Raw genomic sequence first — 14,903 nt, 5'->3', positions numbered from 1 at the left:
GCAGGGCCCTAGTGCCGAGTGAGATATTCCAGGAGGGACCCCCGCATAACCCTCCCGAGCTGCAAGCACTTCCAACGAGAATGAAATGAAATGTGCTGCAGGAAGGGACCTCTGCACCTCCTCCTTCGCAAGGTCTCATCCCCACGAAAGAAAACGAAAAAGGGCTGCACGAATGGCTCTCTGCACACACTCAGGGGCTCCCTCTGCTTCACGGAGTTCCGAAGCATCTGATGAGTTGAATGAGGAAACTGCGCTCTCTGCACCATAGCTGTCAACCTTCCCTTTTTTTGCGGGAAATTCCCTTATTCCAGTGCCGTTTTCCGCTGCTATCCCGGATTATTAGATATCCCATAGACAGGTGAGGCTGCTGATCCCTTATTTTCAAATCCCTTATTTTCAACTTTTCAAGTTGACAGCTATGCTCTGCACTCCCTCAGAGGCACCCTTGGCGCCAGGCAGGCCTGTAGCCAGCGAGCCCAAACCCCTCCTCCCCCACAACCCTCACCCGCGTCACCGCCGCCCTCCCCTTCTTCCCTCGCCCCGCCCCCTTTCGCCCCGCCCCCTGCCCAGTCCCGTCAGCCAGCAGCCGCCCTCTCCCTCTCCCCGTCACCCCCTCCCCAGGTTCCTTACACAGTGATTTGCCCGGCGCCCCTCACAGCCACGGGTTCAGGCGCGTCCCGGAGCCGCGGCAGCTCCTGACTCCTCACCACAGTCTCGGACTCCTCCTCCTCTTCGTCTTCCTCCTCCTCCAGCTCATAGATAGTGTCAAAGTCAGCCATGTTGGGGAGCAGGACGCTCATCGCCCCCCCTCCCTCTCCGGCTCGCGATCTGGAAACGCGCGTGCGCCCCGCTCGCGGGAGATGGGGGGGTGGGGTGGCCCAGGTTGGCGGCAGTTAGTCGCTGGCTCGCGGGAGGCCTGTGGGCATGCGCCGAGTGGGGCCGCCGCTGCCGCCGAGGCTTTTGGAGACGAAACCGAAGCTGAAGACAGTTTAGAGGCAGGGAAGCACCTGAAGAAGTAAGAGGTGGTGCGATTTCGGCTGCGATGACCCACATAGCCTGGTCCTGTGAATGGTTTCCCGGCTTTCTGGGTTGAGAAGTTGTCTTCATCACCCAGCAGTGGAAACACGCAGGTGGTTTGACAAGGGATAAGGAGTGCGGAAAAAATCGTTGGCTGGCACGTCAGATGAAAGTAAAAAGCAGCCAAGTGAGAGACTGAGCTCCTTGCCACGTGGAAGAATGGAGTTTCTTCGTAAAACCCACACCCCCAAAAGCAGCGGTTCTCCACTTGTGGGTCCCCAGATGTTGGACTACAACTCCCATCATCCCTGAGCTCTGGCCTTGCTAGCTAAGGGTGATGGGAGTTGTAGTTCAACAACATCTGGGGACCCACAGGTTGAGAAAGGCTGCCCTAAAGGCAGTGGTCTTTAAATTATTAAACAGAGACTATACCTATCTGTATAAAAAGCAAGTAAATGCACAACCCCAACTGCTAAAGGAAGGGCTTGTGGAAAAAAATGAATAAATATCCTCTTCAAGGTCTCCACCTTCTCACAAAGCAATGAGCAATAAAACTATCCCCCCCCCCAAAAAAATAGAAACCACAAATGTTGACTGAATTATTGTATCTTTATTATTATTTGGTTCATTTAACTATTTGTTAAATGCAAGAGAGGGAGAGTTGGCAGCAACTGAGATGCAAATGTGGACTGCTGTGGCAAAACTTGCCTCACTGTTCATGAGAGAGAAGAATATAGAGTGCAGTCCTTTGTGCAGGATCCACTGGTTGTGGAGCTATAGGATTTGACAAAAGCCCTGCTATGACAGCAAAACAATAGTCTGCCACCAGTGGAATATATTGGCAGCACCATTCCATCAGTGAAGGTATGTTGACAGAGGGAAGTCAGCAGCAGCATAGAAAAACACTCTGCATCCAAGAGATTGCCAGTGTGATTCCCGGCAGGCACCAGTGTGCTTGCCAGTACCTCCTATGGCACTTGCTAAATGTCTCAATAAATATCACCTCAAAAATCTATAGAGCACAAGACACTGTTTGCTCTTCTTGCTTGGTTCATATTTGCACTGGCTTAGCATCCTCTACAAAGAACACTTCCTTAATGTGCCCACATTTCATTAGGTGTCATTAGGCAGAAGAGGCGTATAAAAAGCTTTCCTCTGAGTGCAGCAGCGGCTGACACTGGTGCCTTTCATTAATGGTGTGGGGACATGGCTGCACCATTTTGTGGGCCCTTTTCTGCTCTTTTAGATGTGGCAGCTATTTTGTGTGATGTCACACATCCCACAACGGCCAGTTAGTTGTGCCACACACCCTCGACAGCTGTTATGTGACCAGGGTCTACTGCACTAATACACCCATTGGCCTCCAAACATCGGTGACTCCTATTTGATGTATGTTATGCTCCTTACTGCTTGATAATGCCTTTATGGATGGCATAACTTTATACAGGGAAGCTCTTTCCCATTGACTTAAAAATGTTGCATAACAGTGCATAGGATATGGTGTAATTCAGCACTCAAGAGCAGCACAACGCCACCAATATATAAAACCCCACACAAGGAGACTAAAACTCAGGTGACAGGACATCTGCCATATTGCTACATCTCTGGCCTCACTAGGGATAACTTTGGTAATGGGAGAAAGGTCTTCACAACACATGGGAATGGATGAGTTTGCTCTGTAAAGAGCCCTTTGCCTGTATTGCAGCTGCAGGGGAAAGCAGTCAAAGTGGATAATAAGGGTGATCCGTCTAATTTTGTGCCAGATTGGTAGGTTCAGGCCCCAGGCTGCTAGTTGGTTAGCCCTTGTTCCAGACAGAAGTAGAAAATTCAATACAAAATGACTGCATTTATTTAGGAACATGTTATTTACCACTATAGCTGTAAATCTGTAATAATGTGGTAGTCTTCGTCTTTGACAATTACTCATAGCTGAGTAAGATTGTCTTCCATGAACACTGTTTTAACTGAGACCGAAAGTGACCGTAGAGGCCAATTCTGGATCCACACGTCCTTCCACAGTGGGGAAATAGGTTTCCGGCTGGGAGTTGATCACAGTGAGGGTTTGCCAAGCGTACCTTCCTCTTAGCACATTTCTCCCTTTCGTCCTGTGGTAGTCCAAGGTACATAGTATGCATTTTATAAGTGTGTTGAAATGATATTTTACAATCATAATTATTTTGACAAAAATAAAACATTTCCTTGCCGTTACGTATATAATCCTCCAAGACATTGCTGAAGAACCACAAAGAACCACAAATGAAGTAACATAATTGCATATTTAAAAAAACTATTATTAACTCAGAAATTCATCAGTTTATCCATGATACAAATTTATAATAAAAGTTGAGCCAGTTGAAAATACAATCCTGCAGGATTGAGAAAATATTGTATTCAAAAGATTTTAATAATCTCCATATGGTTACTTACAGTGTGGAAAAGTACTTTCATTTGATCATGTACAATCTTATCAAAATGTAATCCTAAACATGTATACTTAGCTCAGAAATAAGTCCTGTTGAATTTAGTGGGGTTTACCTCAAGATAAATGTGGCTGGATTGCAGCCTGAGTGTAATGTACTTCTATTTTAAACCATATTTTAATTAACTGTTTGTTTGTTTCTGTTTTTTCTATTACGTTTTATTGTAATTCATATCTGGTGTTAGCCACCGTGAACCCGGCCCTGGCTGGGGTATGAATAAATTTATTATTATTATTATTATTATTATTACTACTACTACTACTACTACTACTATTTTACTTCTCATGGGTACAACCTACAAGGAAGCTCTTTTGAGAAAAGCCTCTTCAACACAAATTTCCAGTGGATTGGGCTCCATGTATTTAGAAGTCACTGTTCAGACATTTGCCTAAACACACCAATGCTCAACATTTCAAAAGGGTAGGATCCATACAAAAAGTCTGCCTGCAATATTTGGTCCCCAACATTCCTGGCATTGTGTGAGGAGGGGATTAGGGGCCTTATTCATTTACTTTTTTTAAAAAAGAGGTTTACAACAGTATAAAATAAAACATTAAAATTTCTGATAAAAAGTTAAAAGCAGATATTAAACATATTAAAAAAAAATTTGAAATCAACACTGACTAAAAATAAATAAAACACATGTAACTTCTACAGTGTTGATTTGGGTTCTTAACAAACCTTTCTGATCTTCCCAGGTTGTTTTGATGTGAAAGTTTTGGAACAAACTGTAATGCAAAGTATCCTTTAAAGTAGTTCCCTAAACTCCATTGAGGTGTTAAGATGAAGCACATGCCACACAAAAGAGCAGCAAGAAGTTCTTATTGAGACCTCATTTCACATTCAGACACACAAACCAATTGGTTTGGAATTTACAAGCCCTAAACAAATGTCAACTTCTCTTTCATCTCCAGGAAAACAAGCGGACAGAAATAGATGGATGCCTAATTTCTTTTACTGATTTCTGCAAAATCTCAGAATGGAACCCTGTTCAACTGAATCTGAAAGGTTTCTTTAAATAGTGCACTGAGACATATTTCGCTAAAATAGCTAAATCCTTTTGAGTGAAATCCCTAAAGGTGATTGTATAATTTCCAGCTACCTACCTGAATCTGTATAATTTTTTTGTTATTGCTCATTTAATTATTATAACTTGCAGACCAGTCATGTGAATATTTACTTTTAAATCACTGGAACTTAATTCATTAAGACTCCTTAACAAGTCTGCACAAGTGTTCACTTATACACACAGTTACTTAGAAGTAGATTCTTCAGATCTCACAAGGACTTAAGGGTAAGCAAACCTAGGATCAGTCTGTAAGGCTGCTATGCACATTTTATTGGGGTTTAGCCCCTTGAATTGAGTGTGGCTTCTTCATAAGCATGCATAGAATTGGTATACTTGGGTCATATTTCATCCAATGCTATTCATACTGAAGAGCAAACTAGTTGAAATTAAGGATACAAATAAACATAGGCTTCAGCTGGTTTACTCTGAGTATGATTCAGTTGGATACAACCCATAGTATGTTCACAGGGCATTTCAAATGCTCAAAGCAGTTCCTATGCATTGGATAAGATTTGTTAAAATATCTATAAGAAAAACCTTTCTGTGACAGATAATTGCATTTCAAGTTACAAACTATAAAGTCTTAAAATTGCAAATGCAAGAGATAAAATTTAAGTGCTCTTATTCTAACACCTCTTTAGTAAATAAGAATAACAGAGATGAGGGAGGGGGAGTTTAACCTATTCCACCCTCATAAAATTCACAGAACATTTCTTCTAAAGACAATAAAGCTGAAAGAAACTTTTTTTTTATTTGCTGTGAAGATTAGCACCCTTTCAGGCAATTTAGCTGCTGAAGAAAAGAGAAGGAAGACACAGTTCTGCATATCAAAGCTGTTTAAAAGAAGTGTTAAAAAGGTCTGTGGCTCACTATGAGAGGTCTTAAAACCAATGGCACACTTGGCTAAGAGAAAGTTGGCACAGCTCACTTGCATTGTGAAATTAATATTCAGATTATACACATTTTAGAAGTATAGGAAGTTGTGTTATATCAGTTCAGACCATTGATCCATCTATGCTGATTTAGCAGGGAATCTCTAGGGTTTCAGCCAGGAATATTTCCCAGCCCTTAATGGAAAGGCTAGGGATTGAACCTGGGACCTTTGTCTGCAAAACATGTGCTCTACCATTGAGCTATAGACCTTCATTTAACATACAGGAACATAGGAAGCTGTCTTATTCAGACTGTTGCATAATCTAACTCAGTATTGGCACTGACTGGCAGTGGCATTCTAGGGATTCAGACGCATTTCTCTAAGCCCTACCTATAAATGCTGGGGACTTGGCCCTTTTGTATGTAAAACAGTTGTACCACTGAGCTATAGCCCTTCCCCTATTTCTTGTGCCTTTGCATTTTTATAAAAAAATAGGGGAAGGGCTTTTTATTTCATCTTTTCATCTTTTTTTTAGAGAAACCATTTAGGTAAGGAGTTTTGTTTCTCACCAAGCTTCCCATCACTTGTGTTTATTCCTCAGGAAGACCTATATTTCTGATGATTCCTGGTTCTAAAACACTATTGTTGCAGACCATATAGAATCTATGCAACACATCCTTGCTTAACCAATTCCTGGCAGCTTCTTCTATTGGGCAAATATTTTCCCCTCCTGATGCTAACTTCTTTTAAATTATTTAATTATTATTTTTTTAATATGCTATCCTGCCTTTCTTTTAAAAGAGAGCTTACCAAACTTTTCATGTTAGTGACACACTTTTTAGACATTCATCATTTCATGACACAGTAATTCAATTTAACTAGCAAACTGGAGGTTAAACTAACCCCTTTCCAGCCCCTAGAGGAGTTTAGGGAGTGTTTTTGCAACACACCTACACACTGCAAGCGACACACTAACATGTACCACAAACACAGTTTGGAAAACTCTGTTTAAAAAAGTAAACCAACCCAAACCCTTCAGGTTTCACATGCATGGTTACCCTTGGAAACAGATGTCTGGCACTCAGACCCTCAGGTGGGGGAGAACTTAGACACCTCCTCCCCTTGCCCTTCTTCATCCCCTACCCCCAGCTTGCTTTGTCTTAAGTGGAACAGTTATTGGGTTTACTTACACAGTAGTTATGTGAAACATATAAATCTGCCCTGTGCAAATGCCCCTGCATTAAAAAAAGAAAAGAAAGATTAAGTTGTATCCAATGTAGAGGACTTTTTGTCTATAAAATGTATGTTGTTGATTGTCTGTATTTAGTATTGCATCTTAATTGCAATATGCAAAGCTCTCTACAGTGGTACCTCTAGTTACAAACTTAATTCGTTCTGGAGGTCCATTCTTAAGCTGAAACCATTCTTATCCTGAGGCCCGCTTTCGCTACTGGGGCCTCTTGCTGTGCGTGTGCCTCAGGCACGCAATTTCCATTTGCATCTTGGGGCAAAGTTCGCAACCAGGAGCAGCTACTTTCGGGTTAGTGGAGCTCGTAACCTGAAGCATTTGTAACCAGAAGTGTTCGTAACCATAGGTACCACTGTATTGTAATGCACATTATACCCTCCAACCTTTGTTAGACTCCAACTCCCATCAGCATCAGCATTACTAATGGACAAGGATGATGGGAAGCTGTAGTCCAAATCAGCTGAAGGCCACTATGTTGGCTACCTCTGCACTAAGAGATAATCTAATAATGGCAGTAAAATGTCTGGTAGTGATTGGTTGAACTGCTCTAATGCCACAGAATCTTAGATCATAAACAGAACCCACTGTCGTGGAAAATCTCTCATCTCACTAAACGTCCCCCCTCCAAATACACAGAAAAATAAACGAATACCAGATAAATAAAGCAAAGGCATGCAGCTGGAGGTGTGTGCTTTTTTTGCTGCAGCAAAGGGCCCTTTGCTTGAGCTATACCATGTTTATAATATGTATGACATCTTACATAAAGTGAATGAAAATAGAGTGGTCAGATTTGCCTAGAGGAGACATGGATTCAAATCTCTGCTTATATAAAAGTTAAATAGTATTATTTTATAATGAAGATACATTCCTCTGTTTCTCAATCGAAGGAGGCCTTTAAGAGTGTCTTCCAATTTGTTTTCTGTATGGGAATTCTGTTGGTGATTCTTTTGAAAGAACGCACACCGGAAATATTTCATAGGAAAGTCTTCCCCAACCTGGTGCCCTCTAGTTCTCTTGGCCTCCCATCAGCCCCAGCCAGCACAGCTGATTAAAACTATAGTTCAAAACCAGGTTGAGGAAAACTGATGTATGATGATAATCCATATTTCTCAGACTTTCTTAGTGAAGCCATGACAGAGATGAATTTTATGTATTTCATGAGTTTCTGCACTGTTTTTCAATAAATATTTCCAGGGCACTTTACAGCAAGAAATAATGAACAATGAAAACAATTAAAGCAGCAAAAATAACTTTATTCTTTACACCAGTAAAGCAGCAGGTAAAAACAGCATTCTTCAAATCTGGAACTATACTTGATGATCTGATAAAGTTAATAGTCTTTACTTAGACTTTGTTATTTTAACTCATGTGCAACTGCTTATTCTACATGCCTGTTGTATAGTTTTGTTCTTCTTCTTTTAATTTTTGTCTGTTATAATTGCTCTCTCTTTTATATACATTGTAAAATGAAATAATAATAAAAAGCTTTACACAAAAATATCAAGTATTTAAAATTCCATAGATATTAAAATCTCAATAGATGTTTGGAAATATAAGTGTTTGCCTGGGACTAAAAATACGTTAAATTAGACAAGTCTCCTTGGGGTGCCACAACTGATGTGAACCAGATCTACCAGGTCCAAGCTCAGTATCCTATCTTCAGTCTAAACCATGCAAGCACAATAGTATTTTGGCTTATGTTTTATACTATGTATTTTTATCTTTTATTTACAGGCATTTTAAGAACCTGGACTTAGACTCACTTGAATCTGTATTGCCTCCTAATTTTTTTAAGCAAAACTAGTAACGAGAAGTACGAATGTTTTGGCACAAGAACAATCACCAAATGAATCTCAGCATTGAATGATAGTAGCCATTAGTAGCAGAGTTGTTTTACAAGCTAAATTGATGGGTTTAGCATCTTGTAGGATTAGTCTACTGTAATTACCCTTCTCCTTGGTACTCAGTGGCACACTTCAGGCACAATTTTGCCAAACTCAAGCACCTTTAAGTCTCAAAAGTTTTAATGGGAGATATTTAAGCATGTGCTGAACTCTGCCACTGAAATTAATCAGCATGAAAAAGTGTGTAACTCCAGCTTAATTCTATCCTTGCTGTTAACCTTGCTAGAATTGCCAGTGGTCCATTATTCTTAAATTCAACATACACAAAGAAGAGGTTAAATCTGGCTTACAGGTTTCCATTAAAACAACCACAACAACCCTTTCTGTTTTAATTTGGGCCTTCAGGAATATATTTTTAAAACAGATGGCAAAAAGTCTTCTGTAAAGCAATAAGTCATTTATTAAATAAACAGGACACTATAATGGGGAAAATTACAAATTATGGCAAATGATCTTAAGACACTTCTTACAGAAGCAGACATGCTTTTCATTTGCATCTAAGTCAGTAATTTATTGTACTTACTGAGTGATACCTAGATAAGTCATAGAGCTGATCCATTGGGTATGACTAATGCTGGATAGCACCCAATGCATGCTTTTTAGTTTAAGCATGTTAATATGAGGTGAGACTCCTTAAACATTAGAGCATCATGAAACTTAGTCCAGCTGTATCAGTCAACTAAACATTTGGGGGCAGCAAAAAAAAAAAAGCTCTCATAATGAATATTTTTTCATACATTAAGAATATCATAGGATAACTTTATTGGAAAGACTGTATTCTAATGTAAAAAAAAGAGATGCTATTAAGAAAAATATATTTTTTTCATAATACTCTGGCTCATGCTGCAAAGTGCTATAGATTCAACATCTTTCAAACCTAAACAAATGTATAAAACTTTGAAACTTGCAACTTTGCGAAGGTGAAGTTATTTCAAGCTACCAAGATTTCAGCCTTTAGAAGCTGAAATTATGTAGATTTAATTTGCATAAGCACAGAAGTTTCATTTCTAAATAAAGGTTCCAGCAAAGAGTTAAGAAGTTTTAAGCTCCACTGATTTCAGTAGGAAAGTTAAGCACTTGCTTAGTGCACTTTCACTCTGTGAGAGGAATGAGGAATAGATATGTGTGGGATTTGAAACTTCAGCTGGATCATGCCAAGAGTTCTACTAGAGAAGAAAAGATTTGGGGGGGGGCAGATTACGAGGTTGGAAATATAATAGTGTCCACTTATCTTTATTAGTAGAGTACATGCATTTTCTCATCCATTCATAAGATGAGTTTTGTCTTTGACTATGGGGAGAGACTTGATCCATATTAATTGTGTAACAGAAGGTGAAGGCACAGAAGATTTGGGAGCTGTGATTAGCAGCACTGTATGAAACCCTTTTAGGAGATAAGGAATTCATTTGTAAACAAGTATCTGTCCTGGAGGGTCCTTGGTCGTAAGAATGCCAATCTTCCCTTTCTAGGTCATCATGAGAACCCCAGCTCCCCAAAGACTGGTTTACCAGTCCATGGTTTTCCATACTTGGCAGATGATAATAAGCCATGCAATCTGTATATGGTGCTGTGGAGGCAGAGTTTTGTATTGTTAGATGCTTATTGTTGCTCCTTAGGGATCCTGGTTTCTTTTTCTTTCCAAAAGATGGCTTATATATGTGATATCAGTGACTGGTGGATTTTTTTTTGACATCCTGCTTGTTGGTTACTCTCTTCCTATTTAAGGTGAAATATAAGTTATTGCTGGTCTTTGGAACACATCACAATCTGATTGAATCTGTTACTCTATTTTGAATTAACAGCCATTGTGTTACCACGCTTCTGGTAGTCATGGTTTAGGAAAAGGTCTGCCAATTCTCTAAGTGCATGTCCATTCAAATGAAGAGCTGACGCATCCAAGCAACCCCACCTTTCTGCTAGCTCTGTCTTGCTCTCTTTGTTTACATTTAAAAAATAAAAATAAAATCCTAGATCATATATAACTAAACACTAAGGTATTTGTCAAAGGATGTCCTTGCAAAAGAGATGTGACGTATTATGAGACCTTTAGCTTTTCAGATAGGTGGATTCTTTCAGAGCTCTTTACACCTTGACACCATTCAGACTAGTACATCCATACTAATTCCAGGAAAGAGGGAAGCTGTGACCATCAGAGAGATGGGTAAAAGGCAAGCAAGACAGTTTCTCTAACAAGAGAAGGTGAAGGAAAGTTCAGTATCTAGAAGTGGAAAGTTTAAGTCTCATTTTCAGAAGTGGGGAAATTCAGGCACAATGACAAAATGTGACTCTCCAGGACCCATATCTAGCCCTCAGAAGTCTCCACGGGCCACACATCCTCACTAGCCCTGCCTTGTACCCTCTTTGAGTGTTTTTGCCTGTCTGAAATGTACCCTTGAACTCTGACCATGCCTCTTGTTTCCTGGATGAAAGATGGAGAGGGGTGTGGGAGTTGTAGATGCTACTGTACAAAGGTAAAATTCACAACTATTGTTCTTCCCACTTTGCCTCTGGCCCTCCCCACAAATGACATGTCATCCTCAAAAGATTGTCTAGCAGGCAATGTAGTCTTGGGATAGAAAAGGTTCCTCACTCCTTCACTTGTTTCCTTTGTAGTATGTTCAGATTTTGATAGCATTAAGCAAGAAATGGACATTTCAGTCAGTATCTGGGGATTAGTTGGGAACAGAGACGGCTCCAAACTGTAAGGCAACCTTCTCCAACCTGGTTTCCCTCCAGATGTCGTCTTCTTCTTCTTCTTCTTCTTCTTCTTCTTCTTCTTATTATTATTATTATTATTATTATTATTATCAGTGGTACCTCAGGTTACATATGCTTCAGCTTACATACGCTTCAGGTTACAGACTCTGCTAACCCAGAAATATTACCTTGGGTTAAGAACTTTGCTTCAGGTTGAGAACAGAAATCGTGCAGTGGCGGCGCAGCAGCAGCAGGAGGCCCCATTGGCTAAAGTGGTGCTTCAGGTTAAGAACAGTTTCAGGTTAAGAATGGACCTCCAGAACGAATTAAGTACTTAACCTGAGGTACCACTGTAGTTTTTATTAAAGATTTTCTTGTGTTACAAAACAAACAAACACGGAAAAGTACATAAGAGAACTCATTCTGAAACTTACCTATAGATGGTACCTAACAGCATGGAAGCTGGCGCTGGTACACCCAGGAACCTCACCTAAATGCAGGAAAAGCTGCCCTTCCAGATATTTTGAACTATGACTCATATCAACCCTAGCTTGCATGGCTGTTCCCCAAAACACCAGAAGGATACCAGGTTTGGAAAGGAAAGGCAAAATGAAGTGGCCAGTGACTTGTCACTCACAATCCACCATCAGTTCCTGCACAATCCTTATTGAAATAAATTAAATGCATAAGAGTACAGTAGTTTCTGATTATTGCAATGGAGCATGTGCAGGAATCTTTCATGATGTATTGTGCCCTATATTAACAGATGGGATAATTGTTGTTTAGATATTTCAGCCACCGAAATGTCTTGGTCAAGCCTTCTGTTCCATGGAAGAAAGAAGGTTTGGCACTCAGGAAAGAAATGTTGAGGGCATGAGGAATAATTGGCTTCTTTCCCAAATTCAGGGACCAAAGATGTCTGGAAGGCAGGAAGGCGGACATACATTATTTCCCCACATGCCAACAGTTTCTCTGATCCCTGGTCCATCTCTTTCTCCATAGGAAATGCAAGAATTTCAGTCAACAAAATGACCACTCTTGTACAAACACTCTGGCCACTCTGGCTGCTGCTCGAGTTCTCTTTGTTTATGAAAGGATGTGTGCAAATGGGGGAAAGGAAACAAAGTGCTGCGAAGTAAAAACACACCTGCAAAATGTTCTGGCTTTCCACTTGTACAAATGTATTTCACAAACATTTATTGCATAAAATAGCTTCTTCTTTGTTACAGTTAACAAAATACTTACTGAGTCAAACTTCCTGCATGGTTTCAAATGAGTCAAACTGATGTTAAATAATCACTGTTGTTGTATGCCACTCCTGTCTTTGAGCTATGTAAGATTCCAGGGGTTTCAGTCTCTCACTCAGGGTCCGTATTTCCTTTTGGAAATGTGGCACATCAGAGACTGTGGTATTCGTAGGATATATAGTGTATTTACACATATATACAACCTGAGCCTCCAGTGAAGGTGTTCACAGCATTAACACTCCAAGCAGGCCTTGCTTTTCTCACAGCCAAAGCCTTGAATGCAAATAAGCTCTCAAACCTTGCTCTCAGAAAATTGCTCTGAATCTCCTGTTCCTGCTTTACTTCTAGGTCACATTACTGCCTCTACCCTAAACTTCTAACTCACATTGTTTCTAACTCTTTATTTTAAACTCTGGCTTTATTGGTTGTGAGAGGGGCCCCACCCATTTGGCTGTCTCACTAAGTCCCTTGGAGCCCATGTTTTCTGAATGGCCCATAACCTGCCTATCACCTCAAAAGGAAACTAGCTAAGCTTAATTATCTTTTAACACTTACTGATCCAAGGATTAGAGATGGCTAGTACACCTCTTAGCACCCCAAACCTTAATTAGATTCTAATACTTTGCTGGATCTGGGGATTGTAGTTGTCTGGTAATTTTCTGAAATTAGCAGTATTTGATTAAATTCTAACACTTACTGGTTCCAGGGATTTAGAGGAACCTGGCACCCACAGACTCATAACACTATATAACTACTAGGCTAATGATAGATAAGGCATTGTTCAATTTTATAGCAATATATTTTAATCGGGGCTGTCAATAGATTAGACATATTTTAGTTATTAATCTACCTTTTAACCAATTAATATATTGAGTTCAAATATAGTTGCATTTTTTCCATGAGATACTACTTTTTGTGCTACTGAGTAAAATAACTTGCAACTTGATTAATAAAGGATCATTGTTAGAAGGACCATCTTTATCATTTATTTTCGCATCCTTTATTGCAGTAATAAACTAGGGCTACAAGTGGCTTGAAAACTATATAAACAACTGTGCTCTTAAGGTATAACAGCTCCAAAGAACTTGTCCTTTTATTCTTAAATCAACTCATTTAAACTTTTCAGTTCTGATTTTAACCTTTGGATACTGCCTTATTAAAAACTCTGCTTTATGTTACATACTAACAGCATCTAATGAAAACATATTGCAATCAAAAGTAAGCAGCATTTTAGCAAATTAGAGTTAAAATATGTCTTCAAAGCCTTTCCTTATCTTCCGTCATAATTATCTCCTGTATGTAAACAAGGTAAAACAGACTGGTTTACCAGATAAACTGATGCTGCAATGATCCTGGGGCAAGTGACTAAAGTGCAGTTTTTGTTTTGACATCCCAAATTTTCACACCAGGAAGTGTAAGTTTCTCTTCCTTTAATTGCCACCATGGAATTTCTAAGGACTTTTCAAGTATGTTTAGGAGAATAAAAGCAACGTAATCCTTGCTTTGTTCATTGATACCAATGTAAGTTGATGGCAATTTGATATTGCATGGGCTGCTCAGTATCACGTCTTTGTATTTTTGAACTGAGATATAAAAGAATAATTTTCTTGCCTACATTTTAATATGATCAGTTAGTGTATTTATTGTAGGGTTTTTGTTTTGTTTTTGTATTTTTACTTATGATCACAAGGAATAACAGCAACAGCTTTTGTGCCTTGACATTTCCTGTAGTAGCTTACACCACACTACAATGAAAACATCTGTATCATTTATTGCAACCTTTGCCATTCCATGATGGCTGGAGCTGATGGGAGTCCAAAACATCTGGAGGGCACCACATCAACAAAGGATGGTTTGTTAAAAAATGTGTATATAAAGCAACTTTAAGGTCTGTTATAATGTTTAATTTTTTTAGAAGACGGAACCCATTGTTACAGCCTAAGTTAATCAAGACTCTTTAAGCTACAAAACAACTTTCAAAACTGGATAACAGAAGAAGTAATGTAAAAATGAACGTATTTAGCAGTTTCCACTGACCCACTCAGGAGATGAATTATTTGCTTTGTCTCCTGTTCATTTCATCCTCCAGTAGTTAATATTTCTGAAAACAACACACAGGGCCAGACTTGCAACCCTTCCATATGTCCTTTTTTATTGTGCATTCATGATTATTTGTGCTCATGATGGTAATGGGATAGTTATATTCAGACTAGCTTGCAATACTGTTGGTGTCTGCAAAAGCTTTGGGGCCAACATACTACTTCATTTCCAATCAGTGTGTGTCTTGTAACTTCCTACTGAAATCTGGTAACTTTTTATACCACAAATATTCCATTTTATATTTTTTTGTAAAACTCAGTGCTTTT

The 14,903-nt window shown here is 39.5% G+C and overlaps 1 protein-coding gene and 1 long non-coding RNA gene across 4 annotated transcripts in view; one reads left to right on the top strand and one right to left on the bottom strand.

Annotated features, from left to right (window-relative positions):
- CHIC1 (cysteine rich hydrophobic domain 1) overlaps window positions 1–1,002 on the bottom strand; it is a 37,969-nt gene extending 36,967 nt beyond the window's left edge. For both annotated transcript variants that reach the window (XM_083596158.1, XM_083596159.1), the window contains exon 1: window positions 631–1,002. In XM_083596158.1, coding sequence (XP_083452284.1) covers window positions 631–800 — 170 coding nt within the window. In that variant the 5' untranslated portion in view covers window positions 801–1,002. The remainder of the gene's footprint in view (window positions 1–630) is intronic.
- On the top strand, window positions 991–5,957 carry LOC310754345. Of its 2 annotated transcripts, XR_014543716.1 has the most exons (3): window positions 991–1,130; window positions 4,412–4,576; window positions 5,331–5,957. It is a non-coding gene; the product is annotated as an uncharacterized lncRNA (long non-coding RNA). The 2 variants fall into 2 exon arrangements; XR_014543717.1 differs by lacking the exon at window positions 5,331–5,957 and having other exon boundaries at window positions 4,412–4,660.
- The last annotated feature ends 8,946 nt before the right edge of the window (window positions 5,958–14,903 follow it).

This window comes from Podarcis filfolensis (genome assembly GCF_964270895.1).
Source record: "Podarcis filfolensis genome assembly, chromosome: Z".
In the NCBI taxonomy this organism is placed as follows: Eukaryota; Metazoa; Chordata; class Lepidosauria; order Squamata; family Lacertidae; genus Podarcis; species Podarcis filfolensis.
This window is presented reverse-complemented; position numbering and strand designations above follow the sequence as displayed.